Source organism: Apiospora hydei (assembly GCF_038363865.1).
Source record: "Apiospora hydei strain CBS 114990 chromosome Unknown utg000007l_segment0_segment0, whole genome shotgun sequence".
Taxonomy (NCBI): Eukaryota; Fungi; Ascomycota; class Sordariomycetes; order Amphisphaeriales; family Apiosporaceae; genus Apiospora; species Apiospora hydei.
The window spans coordinates 1,894,336-1,906,956 of NW_027117366.1; the positions used below are offsets into that span (position 1 = coordinate 1,894,336).

Here is a 12,621-nt window from a genome sequence, read left to right on the forward strand (position 1 = left end):
ATGTACCACTTGTACGGGGAGGCTTTGCCCATTGAGAACAACTAAAATGGAAGTTCCGAAAGCCTGGAAGCCGCTCCGACATAGCACTAGAACCACCTGATCAACTCTACATGCTTCTTGGTGCCCGACCCAAGGCGTGGTCGTTAACCCTCTTATTACCACCTGCAGAGCGTTTTGCTTTCTTTCTTTCTTTCTTTCTTTCTTTCTTTTCTATTGTCCCCAACTCTCTGCCCTGGTGTATTAATGGAGTAGAGACGTGAGAATCCCACTCTCCACCCATTTTGTTGCTTGGCCACGTAAGGTTACCAAAGCATAACGATATTTGTTTATCAGCCCTCTCAGGGAACCGTGATATATTCCGCTCGATAATCCCGTGGTTGACATTTGATCATGCGTGATGATACCTTTTCTTCTTCTGGCTCCTCTTGGCCTTAGCGGGCCCCCTCTTTCCCTGCCGGATTGTTTCGAGAAAAACTAGAAACTAGAAAGAACTTGCCATAGGAGAGGGAGATTTTGGCGCCGCCCTTTGTGTGAAAGTTTCGGCGGTGATCTGCTGCCTTCCGAACCAATCCGGTTGCCCGGATTCCTAGTCCGTCACACATGCACACATTCAGCACTGCGTAGGTAGTATTCTCATCATTACGCTAGAAAACACCAAGAACGAGAAGAAATCGATGCGATTCGCTTGGGGGCTTGGTTTTCCCTTCCAACTTCCCAAAACGGCAAATAGCTCCTCCGGCCATACATACATCATTGATGTAGGTTAGGTATGTATACTTGGGGAAGTGTGGGTGAGCGGCGCTTCGCTTCGACCATACTCGTTAGCAACCCACTGACGGCTAGCTCATGCCGGGCGAGTAGGAGAACCACGTGCGTCTTGGTACAGCCGACAGGATGTACCTGCCCAATTCCCAGAGGAACGGAACTGAAAACCAGTCGAGTGAGACATACAGTCGGGTCGACTAACAAGTCACATTATCAGAAAGGGTTAGGTAGGCGGTTGGTAAGTCAGAAGTCGTCACTTAGTTGGACTGTAATGCGGTTCGCCCGCTGCAGTCAGCACAAACCCCGACTGCACATATCTCTCCCATCGATCAGTCTGGCCTTTCGTGGCACATGCACGCGTTTTATTAAGAACTGCTGCAGGTGTTTGCTTTTGGTCGCTTTCCTATTATTTACGCATGTTGGCTGCTGCGCTGGTATCCAGAGGCTTCCCATCAAACGCTCACTTGCCAAGGCAGACTTGCTTGGCCTCATAAGACGACGACGACGACGACCATATTTCCTGGAATCGGGGGCCAAACTCTATCGCGGCGATATGCAAGAGAATTATGGTGGTTGGTGGCAATACCATGCTGGCCACATCATCGATAGCATCATCAGCTACGGGTGACGACTCCATCCGTCTCTTTATATCAAGTGTGCGCGCAAGTGCGTAACGTATATCCCCGAGCCCGAGAGGAGGGTATGACTTTTGCCGGTCAAACATGCTGCTCACGGTGGCACGGCACGGCTTCCCCACGCTGCCCCAAAGAAAAAAAAAGAGAAAGAAAAAAACTCATCTTCCTCGTTCAGGCGCGGGGTGAATGATTGAGAGTGACATGACGACGTACTATGTATGTATGTATTGAGCACCTACGCGCCGGATTTAAACCGAGCAAAAGATGTATCCGCAATCTCCCTGATGAAACTTGTGGTTCTACCGTTGCGGCCCGTCGAACAACCATGTAGCCCCCTCTCCTCTTCCCCCAATCCTGACAACTGGAACGGTGTGACACCTTACCGCTTCCTCCTCCTCCGCCTGCCCCGGGTGCGCACTGGCTCTTGGTGTGTGTGATGGCGTGAGATGGAGGCGACGGGCGGGCGGGTTACGGAGTCGGTGGGGGCTGGATTGGGCTGGCAATTGCCAGCAAAGTCGAGGCTGGATCAAGCATACGTCAGTTTTCGATGGCCGGTGGAACGATCTCAGGTCCGCGTTTCCACTGGGATGGGATGGTGGTGTGAAATATGCATGTGTAGCTGCCCATGTTTCCCGCGGCGGAGTCACTGGGCTATCGATCCTGACCCAACCTCACTTGGGAACCATTGGGCACTTTTTCCTCATAGGTGGGCAGGACCCAATAACCTCAATGCCTATGAATAGGTACGCATGCAAAATAACAGTACCTACATATCTAGGCACTTGCTCATACTCAAAAGGTCGCGGAGGGCAGAAACAGCCCGAGCACGCACACCGGAGCTGGATTGCGCATAGCCATTGTCTTATGCCTATCGATGCAACCACACCACTGCCCACAATGAATTCAAGACTTGATATATAATATCGAAGCGTCCAATCATTGTCTGGGAGGGGTGTATGATATGGTATAAGGTGATTATATAGCATGGACAATCCCTAGCACCAACCTCCTAGACTAGCCATCGCTTTATATAGGAATAGAGAAGACCAGTCTACAGCTAGCCGATGTTACAAGTTCGGCGAAACGCCTGTGGATATTGTACACTAAGTTGGCCATCACCTTTCGTAATGATTCCACTCAGATGTGCCCCTTTGCACAAGCTGTGGTGCTGCCCGTAGGTGTCCGACTCGGCCCCGGACCCGGGCCCGGACGCCATGGGCGTGCTATATTGGTACCGCAACGAGAGGTACGCAGCAGGAAACTTTGGCACTACGTTGACAGCTATCATCGTCTCCTTGCGCTTTGGTCGAGCCCTACCTACCGGAAAGATGCGGCTCCGGCGTGCTCAAGCGGGACGTCGAGGCGAGCGGCAGAGTCCAGCAGCTCCTGTAGCTCAACAGGCCGAGGTGCCAGACCACGACGACCCCTTTAACGCAGCCTGTGGCTCTCTGATGCTTTAGTCTGTCTCCGAACGAAGTTAATAGAAGGACATGTCCGTCATGTTGGCTTTTCTCAAGACTGCCCACAAGTCCCCGATCACATATTATCATTAGTCATACAGGTGTGATGGGGTACGTATGCCTGGAAATACCGAGGAAGTTCGAATATGTCTAATCTACTACATTCAAATTTACACGTTTTTCTTTTTGGACGAAGGGATGCCGTCTAATTTCATTGTAACAGCTCCTTTTCCCGCCTGGAGTTTGCGCTTTATCACGATGTGTATCAGTGAGACCGGACAGGTCAGTCGTGCAAACCCTGTGCAAAGGCTGGCTACGGGAGGGGAAGACTGCTGCTTTGTTACACCTGTGATCCAAAAGTACAGCAGGCAAAACAGTCGCTCAGACGGAGGATCTGGAGTCAAGCTGTTGTTGGTGTTGCTCGGAGAACTGCCACCGGGCCCTTAGACCAACTTATTCGACAAGACAATGTTAAACTGCCATGGAGATACAAGTATACCTTCCCGAGCTAGAGTTGCACAACTCACCACCATGGGTGAGGATATTCTTAAGGCTTTTTCTTTTCTTTTTCTGGTTGTAGATGTGGCGGGGGCTGGCGCAACGAGATCGGCCGCCGCAGTCGCTAGTTAGCACCGACTTTCGGTATAAACCGAGTATCCGACCAATCCTAGGCGGTATCATCTGCACGTTTTCTCGACTGTCATATGCTGCAAGCCCACAGCCGCTTACACCTGCCTGCGTGCATGTGGCTGTCTTACAGACACAGAAAGAGACTGCAGAACCCGTCCCTCTCCTGGGCAAGGAACTAAAAACCTATGCAATGGAGCTTGCATATCTTCGCCGCAAACCCCTCTGGCAAATAGAGAGCGAGGAGGAAACTGCGAGGGGGAACGTCTCATTCTTTTTATCAGCTTGAGGAAAGCACCTAAGCTGGAACGTCCTGTACGGAGTGCACCAGAATCCTGCCGCCTCAAACCGACATCATGGTGACATCTAGCCTCCGCACTACCACTGTGCTGATGATGATGGCTCAAGTCGTCCTGGCGGCAGCGGCCACGACGTCGATGCCGGGCCTCGCTTCCTTCACCGTCCCAGCAGCTTTTCCGACCTCGGTCTTCTCCAGCTACTACGGTAAATAGACAGATCGGCCCATCATGCACGTAAAGAAAGAGAAAAAGATCCGCAATAGCTAATCCGATCTTGCAGTCAAGCCGGGTCCAACGCAGGAGCCCCAGCCAGCTCTGTACGACCCCATTCTGAACAAGACGTTCGGACTGGGCGTCACGGACCCCTTGAACATCCCCACCCACGACACGGATCCGGTCCACTACCCCAAGGCTTTTGCAGAATTGAGCGATGCCAGCGCCGAAGCGGTCATCGCCGCCGCTAAGGCCGAGATATTGGACATCCTGAAGGCCGGCCATCCTGGCTTGACATCCAACTGCTCCAAGTGTGTTGCTGCGCTGTCCGTTGGCCAGATTGCGGCCAAACTGGCGCCGACATACCTTCCCGATGCCATGGTCTCCCTCTGCAAGGAGACCGCCTTCGCATCCAACAGCACATGCCAAGCACAGTATGAAGCGGGCAGCTTCGGTGCCACCTGGACCCAGATCCTATCCCATGCCGAGGTTACCGGGCTGGACGGTCAGTTCATCTGCGCGGCGTTGGGCTCGTACTGCCCGCTCCCCAACAAGACGGACACGTTCACGGCCGTATTTCCCAAACCGAAGCCTGCGCAGGCGAAGAAGCCACAAAGGAGCAACAAGATGGTGAAAGTCTTGCATCTATCCGATTTGCATCTTGATGCCCGATACGAGGTCGGCTCTGAGGGCAACTGCACGTCGAGCATGTGCTGTCGCCATCCCGCGCCGCGCCCGGGTAGTGACGGTGATGGTGGTGGTGCTGCCGCGGTTCCAATCCAGGTGCCAGCCCCCTTGTACGGCTACTACAAGTGCGACTCGCCTTACTACCTGGCCCTCGCCGCGCTCCAGTCCATCGGCCCCCTGACCGGTACGTCTCCGGAGAACCCGGCGGCCTTCGCTCTCTACACGGGCGATCTCGTGGCGCACGACCCCCAGAACCAGCGGTCGCGCGATTACGTCGAGGACATCGAGCTCTCCGTCTGGCACATGCTCAAGAGCTACATTGGCGGGCCCGTCTACTCGGCACTGGGCAACCACGACACCAACCCGGACAACCTGGACGTGCCCCACGGAATCGATGACAACGGGTCACTGGGCCAGCAGCTGTCCTGGAACTACGACCACGTCTCGTCGCTCTGGAACTACTACGGCTGGCTCGACAACGCCACTGCCGCTGAGGCCGCAACGCACTATGCCGCGTACTCGGTCGTGCCCCCAATGAGCGACGGCGGCCTGCGCATCATCACCCTGAACACGGACCTGTACTACAAGAACAACCACTTTGCATGGCTGCACGCCGCGGACCCAGACTTCAGCGGCATGTTCACCTTCTTGATCCAGGAGCTGCAGAAGGCCGAGGACGCCGGCCAGCGCGCCTGGATCGTGGGCCACGTCCTGTCGGGCTGGGACGGGTCGAACCCGATGCCTAACGGCTCGGACCTGCTGTACCAGATCATCGAGCGGTACTCCCCGCACGTCGTGGCCAACGTCTTCTTCGGCCACACCCACGAGGACCAGGCCTTCGTCTACTACGCCCACAACGGCACCGGCGGCCGCACGGCCGAGACGGCCATCGCCAGCGCCTGGGTGGGCCCCTCCCTGACGCCCCTGACGAACCTCAACTCGGGCTACCGCCTGTACGAGGTCGACACGGGCACCTGGGACATCCACGAGGCCTACACCTTCTACGCCGACGTTGACTCGTTCCAGGACCTGGACCCGGCGGCGCAGGCCGGCCCCGTCTTCCAGCTCGAGTACTCGACCCGCGAGGCGTACGGGGCCCAGGCCGGAAGCGGGCCGGAGGAGGGGTGGCCCGCCGACGCGCCCCTCAACGGCACCTTCTGGCACCGCGTGACCGAGGCCATGGAGCGCAACCGCACGCTCGTCGAGGTCATCAACGGCTTCCAGGGCAAGAGCAGCGTCCGGAGCCCCAACTGCACGAGCGACGCGTGCGCCGAGGCCAAGATCTGCTACATGCGCAGCGGGTCCGCACCCATGGGCAGGCTGTGTCCACAGGGCTTTGGCTCGGTGCAGAGTCCGTACACTGGGAAGAACTTCTAGACTAATTAGACAACTTTGGGACGTCCTCATCTAGATATATTGTGGAAACAACATGCCCAAAAGGACCTGTAAGACGAAGGGAATGGGTAACACTACTGTTATGCTGACTCTCAAACATGCTCACGTCTTTCTTTCTAGGACAAACAAGATAAGAAGAATTAAAAAATATAGAATTAAGATGGTATCATTTGAATCTCGACTATCGTGATCGCATAAATGAACTTTCGTATACATAATTGGTCGGTCCGCCTTGTGTAAGACGGATATCGATTCTCGTTCGTCTCCCCAAAGTGGAGGAGCCCTCTCTCCATTTTATTGTTCTTTTGAAATCCCATCGACTGTCATAAATGGTTTAGATTCTATCGCCTTCGGAAGCAGCAAAACCCTGCTTCCTGGCAAGGTTGAGAGCCTTGAGCTTGGCAGTGCCAAAGCCGGCCACACCCTCTGCCTGGCTGTCACCAAGCCAAGGCTTCTTGGAGTCGCCGAGCATACTGCCGGCCAAGAAGTAAACCACGAGACCGATGATGATACACACGAAGGCGATGGGGTACATGAAGTGGATGGCGTAGCCAAAGACATGAATGCCGATGATGGTACCCCAGAAGTTGCCGGTGAGCAACGAGATGTCGAAGAAGGCAGCCGAGCCCATGCGCAGAATGAGCGGGGCCAGCGAGTAGAAGATGAAGAGGACCAAGGTGTAGCCGACGAGGTAGCCGGCAACATCACCGTCCCAGGTGGAGCCAATGAGAGTCGTGCGGTCGAAGATGGCGCCTGTCGCGCCATTGATGATGATTCCAAAAAGTCCCAGGAACGAGAGCACCTCGTACACGGGTCGCTTGCTCACGAACCACTCCTCGAACACGTTGCTCAGTCCATAAAGGGTGGCGCCGGCGAGACCAAAGAGATCGCCCTTGAGGAGGTTCTGGCCAGGCCCGCCGTTGCTACCCTGAATGTGGTCGCTGGCAAGTAGGATGCCCATACCGCCGCAGGCAACCAGAATGCCAAGGATCTGGGCCCACTTGTAGCGCACCTTCAGGAGGGTGAAGGATATGATAACGACACAGACAATGGACCAGAAGTTGAGCAGCTGGGCCGACAGGAGGTTGGTGTACCGATAGGCCAGCACAGTGAAGTAGTTGCCCTCGACGTCCAAGAAACTGAGGATGGCATATTTCCAGCCATCACGCAGGACAACCTTGCCCCATTTCTTGAAGCCGTACTGGTAGATGGTGTAGCTCAGGTAAACCAAGGTGAGCAGGACGTAGTTAAACAAGGTTTGGAAGGCGGGGATGGAAGTGCCTTTGTTCACCAGCAGGGTGGAGAAGGTGTTGGTGCCCGTGATGCACAGCGCAAGAATCTGGCCGAGAAGGACGATCATCCAAAAAGTCGGCCGTGGCCAGGTAGGAATACCAATGGACCCTCTTGGCCTCGATCTGATGGATGGCAGTCTCGATGACCTCGGGGTTCTCGTCGGCGTCATGGCTTCCGGCCGTTGCGGTCACGGTAGTACCAGAAGCACTGGCGTGTTTGTTGTCGTAATCCATCTTCCTTTTCCGTCTGTCTCCGTCTGATACTGGTGCTGAGGTCCCGCAAGGTGATATGAATAGATTATACTGCTTTCTTTTTGCAGCAGTTTGATAGTTGATTTTAAGTCTTTCTGCCGTCCCCAGAAGCAAGCGCAAAGACTATGAAGTCGCTTGCTGTATTACCGTGATGCGGCCTTGCGCATCAATCCGTGTTCCAGTTGATGCTGGTTGATGGTGAGAGAGAAGCCAGGCACATCTAATCGATTTTCTGACAGTCGGGAGAGTTGAGAAGTTCGCTCACGTTTCTACTGGAGCGACGAGCAGGCGATTCTTGTACTTGAGTTGCAATGGTAGCCCCTCTCTAGCATGCAATCTCCAGAGGAAAGAGAGAAAAAAAAACGCTATCCACTCGGTCTGGGTCGGTCCTAGTGGATGGCCTGCTGCCAGCCCACTTTGCGCCGTTCCCTGTAGGGCCCGTCGAGAACCCGTCAGCGTCAGCGCACTTCAAATGCGCCGGGCGTTTGGAGGGTGGCATCGAGGCGGGGCTAGGTTGGCGGAAGTTTCGCCTGTAAGCGCAACCAGATCCGTGGGTCGCCGCAAACTAGCGATTCGATGGGCATCGCACGCTAGGGAAGCCCACTCGCATCGTGGGCAATCATGATGATGTCGGATGGCAGACGGGGGACCTGTACTTGTACATGCACAATACCATAAGGGAATATTGCAAGAGCAAGGGAAGAGATTGACAGCTGTAGTAGACATGCGGCTTCTCCCATTAGAGCAGGCGCTTCAAGGATGCTAGCTTTAGCGGCTGGACCCTGCTTACCTGATTTAAGTACTTTAGGTAAGGTAACCCAGCTGCTTCGGCGGCTTCCGCAAAGGGTGCTGGGTGCTGGGGCGTCAGGTTCAGAAGCAAGCCGAGTGTGCCCACTGCTTGCTTTCCTCTGCCAGCATCTAAATGACCAGACACCACTCGAGATTGCGGATCGACTCGAGTCGATGAATTCTGCCAACGCTGAGGAATAACTGCACCCGGCCAGAAGGACGCGCTGTCGCCGGTGGCACTGATAGTTGTACTGGTAGTTGGGAAGGAGCTGAAAGTTTCAGTGTGACAACATGATAGCAAAGAAACTAACCACTTTTTTCCCCCTAGCTCGTTAGACGCCAAGAACCGCGCTTGCACTAGACCATGCTGAGGCTGCATCTGGACTCATGTATCGTCAACCACATGGCAACGATGACCACTGGCACACAATATCAAATGAACCTGATAGGTTGCAGATGTAGCTGAAGATGCTGGCGCGCCTTCTTTCTTGATCAGACTGTAACCTAACAGCCATCTGTCATCCGGTCACACTGGGCGTTCAAGCATGGGGGTGGCACCTACAGTATACTCGACGGACTGAAGGGGGAAGGCACCCTTCGTACTAGACTTGATAATGGAACTCGTCGAATCTTGGGTCTAGGATGGACCCCCTTCCTCGCAGATGTCCCGTTTCTTTATCAATAGATGGAATGACCGCTTATACAAGGCGAAGATTCCGGTCCAGGGCTGAATTGGTCCCCCACAACTTGAAAGATCGTTAGGCTACTGCCTACTCCGTGCTTGTGGAAAATATTCTTTTTAATGGAATATTATCATGGTTCAATGTTGACATACCTATGGGAGGACGAATATAGCGCAAGACTCCTTCCAAGAACAGCAGCGTATCAGACCTCGGCGGCTGCGAGGAAAGGGGGCGCGCGGTTCAATCGACTGGACCAAAAGACGCATATCTAGCAGAAGGGCTATACTCCACACAAGCCATTTTACGAGCCCGCCCGTAGAAGCACGTACTGTCGGCATTTCCCCAACGCTACACTTTTGATACAATTGCAACCGTAGGTAGTTTGGAGATGTTTTTCTTTAGTAACGGTTGCCGCTTCAGAGTGGTGAAACCATGGGATATGCAAATGCTGCGACTGTTGTACAATCCATGAAATTGAGCCACAAAAGACGTTGCTATCATCCCACCTTTCTCCTATGTTATGTTTCTATTCTTGGTGGAACCATGCTGTCCTCAATAGACGATGTTACCACAAATGCAGTCCCACGAAAGCATTTTATTCTCTGCCGTTTGCATGGTAAATGAGATGAGTGGTGCGCCATTTTGTTGAACCTGACCCCTTTCAGCTGCTCATGATACATCCAAGCAGATGCCGGTGGAACAACCGATACCCGAGCCCAGGTGTGATACAAGATGCAGAATGAGGGAGTATACAGGTCTTCGGATGTAGAAGCCATAGTGGTCCCGGCCGAGCACCGGAGGCGGTCACTCGGGTTGGTAGTAAAAATAGCGCCTTGTGCTACGGCATCTCCCTGCATGTGCGTATGAAGGGTCGGATCGGATCGGATCACACCAGAAATTATATTACTCCCCTCAATAGATATGGACAGGTACATACATGCAGCATGCAGAAGTGGAGAGGATCGAGGAAAGTCGATCGGAGGTTTTTCGACAAAGTGTTTGTCTTATATCTTGCCCAGCCACGCTAGGCCAATTGCCGATCAGATGCCCCTTTCAACCCACCAACCCCTGATGTTATCTCGACTTAAATTACCCCAGACGGCCTGCGATAACTTGTTATTGACCAACACTTTGCTTCTTTTCTTATTCCATGCCAGTCGGCCGTGGCTGCGTTGGTTACATGCACACAACCTGCGAACCAACTGCCGCGACTCGAGCCACGCATCCCCCGCTTGTGTGGTGGTAGTGTAGTCACTGCATGCACGCTATGCATGTGACTATGCAATGGACTTATAGCGCGATTTGACTCCATGCGGACGCCTGTTGATGAAGTCTGACTTGACTCGAAGCTAGTGGTCGGAATGTGGGAAGCCGAAGATTGAACCGGGTTGATAAGTTGTGAATCTTGCAGTAGAGGCTCAATACGATCGTGTTGTAGTAGTCACCAGGCGTCCACCACATGGGAACCGCCCAGCGAATGGGCAGTGTCTCAGAGGGGGAATAACCACCGGCAGTTCACTCCGAAATGACTCAAAGATCTCCCCTTCCCACGGTAACAATTGACCCGGAGAGATTACGAGAGACATCGAGGTGATCGGTGAGGTAAAATCTTCGAGTATATCACTGTTGCTATACCCTCCTCATAGCATTCGCCGAAGAACACAACAGACATGAACCTGCAACATCTGGAATGAGGGCCAACTTCGTTCTGGTGGCTCTGAGCCTTGCGGTATCGTGTACACTAGGTGTACAGAATGTCGTGCGAACGAATTGTGGCGTGTACAATGGACGAAACAGCGCCAAAGACGGAACCACCAGATGGTTGGGAATGCGATATGCAGCACCACCCGTGGGGGACTTGAGATTCGAGGCGCCGCAGGACCCACAATGTGTCGATGGGATACAAGAAGCCTTCCGGGTGAATAAACAAGCAGCATCGCAAAAAGCCATCGAATGTCGGGTTGACTAATACTGAGCCCAGCACGGGAAATACTGTCTCGCCACCGGGGCTTCACCCAGGGATATCCAAACATCGGAGGATTGCCTATTTCTCGACGTATACGCGCCAACCAACGCCAGCACGTCCTCCCGGCTACCTGTATTCTTCTTCATCCAAGGCGGTGGCTTCAATTCAAACGGAAATCCCAACCTGGATGGTCGGAGACTCATCCAAGCGAGCAACCACTCGATCGTGGTCGTGACGTTCAACTATCGCGTCGGCCCGTATGGCTTCATTACTGATGGCGACGAGATTACTCCGAACAACGGCCTGCTGGACCAGAGAAAGGCACTGCAATGGGTGCAGACCAATATTGCGAAGTTCGGCGGAGACCCAAGACACGTCGTCCTCGGCGGGGCCTCGGCCGGAGCCGCGAGCATCAGTTTGCAGCTCGCAGCCTATGGGGGTCAAGACTATGGCCTGTTTCAGGGCGCAGCGGCGGAATCTATCTCGTTCGCAACCGTACTGACGGTCGAGCAGTCGCAGTACCAGTACGACAACTTCACTCATCGTTTGGGATGCGCGCATGGCCAGAACTCGAACTTCACGTCTTCTTTGGCCTGTCTGCGATCGAAGACAGCCGCGCAATTGCAGGCAAAAAACCACAATATACCGTACCCAGGCGCGAGCGGCCCGCCGCTCTACATGTGGAATCCGGTCGTGGACGGTGACCTGCTGCGCGACGTGACGTACAACTCGTACGCGCAGGGGAATTTTGTGAAAGTGCCGATGTTGATCGGAGACGACACGAACGGGGGCACGGTGTTCACGCCGCGGAACACTTCAACGCTCCGGCAGAGCGACGAATTTCTTCACAATCAGTTCCCGTACCTCCGACCGGACCAGCTTAGCACCATCAACAAGCTCTACCCCAACGCAAACGCCTCGTGCCCTGCTGCAGGCTGTTATTGGCGGCAAGTCAGCGACGCATACGGTGACATGCGCTACATGTGTCCTGGGTTATACATATCGTCGGAGCTCGAGCACCGCGGCGTACAAGGCACGTGGAATTACCGGTACGACGTGCGGGACCCAGCGCAAGTGAAAGAGGGTCTTGGGGTGCCACACGTGGTGGAGGTGAGTGCCATTTTCGGGCCTCAGAACGGGACGGGGGAGCGCCGGCGAGCTACCTGCCCGGAGGCATCAACGCGCATATCGTCCCTGTCATCCAGGGGTATTGGACCAGTTTCATCCGATCGTTGGACCCAAACAAGTATAGATACCCCGGATCGGCGCGATGGGATGCTTGGACAGAGAGTGGGCAGCAGCGATTGCTGTTCCAGACGGAAGGGGTGACAGCTATGGAAACGGTGAGCTACAATACACAGGCCCGTTGTCAATATTTCAACGCGATAGGGCCATCCATACTGCAGTAGTCAGCTACAAAATGCAGAATCCATCTGCATAATACAATGTGACGACGATCAACACATCATCAGCTTAAAAGCCATCGGTTGGATCCTTTGCAAGGACTCTAGTCCCCGCCACTGCAATGAAGCAACTGTGCAAGGCGTGCATAAAGGTG

General features: G+C 54.1%; 4 protein-coding genes across 4 annotated transcripts; 3 read left to right on the forward strand and 1 right to left on the reverse strand.

The window, feature by feature from the left end:
• Positions 1-2,614: 2,614 nt before the first annotated feature.
• Positions 2,615-2,860, forward strand: PG997_009672 (uncharacterized protein; the record flags this gene model as incomplete). The annotated part of the gene is made up of 1 exon (XM_066813987.1): positions 2,615-2,860. One exon carries the CDS (start codon positions 2,615-2,617, stop codon positions 2,858-2,860), a length of 246 nt encoding a protein of 81 aa, XP_066665949.1.
• A 983-nt stretch (positions 2,861-3,843) lies between these two features.
• Positions 3,844-6,063, forward strand: PG997_009673 (uncharacterized protein; the record flags this gene model as incomplete). Its single annotated transcript, XM_066813988.1, has 2 exons — positions 3,844-3,991; positions 4,067-6,063. 2 exons carry the CDS (start codon positions 3,844-3,846, stop codon positions 6,061-6,063), a joined length of 2,145 nt encoding a protein of 714 aa, XP_066665950.1.
• A 352-nt stretch (positions 6,064-6,415) lies between these two features.
• On the reverse strand, positions 6,416-7,607 carry PG997_009674 (uncharacterized protein; the record flags this gene model as incomplete). Its single annotated transcript, XM_066813989.1, has 2 exons — positions 6,416-7,420; positions 7,482-7,607. The coding sequence occupies 2 exons, from the start codon at positions 7,605-7,607 to the stop codon at positions 6,416-6,418; spliced, it is 1,131 nt and encodes a 376-aa protein (XP_066665951.1).
• A 3,180-nt stretch (positions 7,608-10,787) lies between these two features.
• Positions 10,788-12,452, forward strand: PG997_009675 (cholinesterase; the record flags this gene model as incomplete). Its single annotated transcript, XM_066813990.1, has 3 exons — positions 10,788-11,015; positions 11,079-12,112; positions 12,425-12,452. 3 exons carry the CDS (start codon positions 10,788-10,790, stop codon positions 12,450-12,452), a joined length of 1,290 nt encoding a protein of 429 aa, XP_066665952.1.
• Positions 12,453-12,621: the final 169 nt, after the last annotated feature.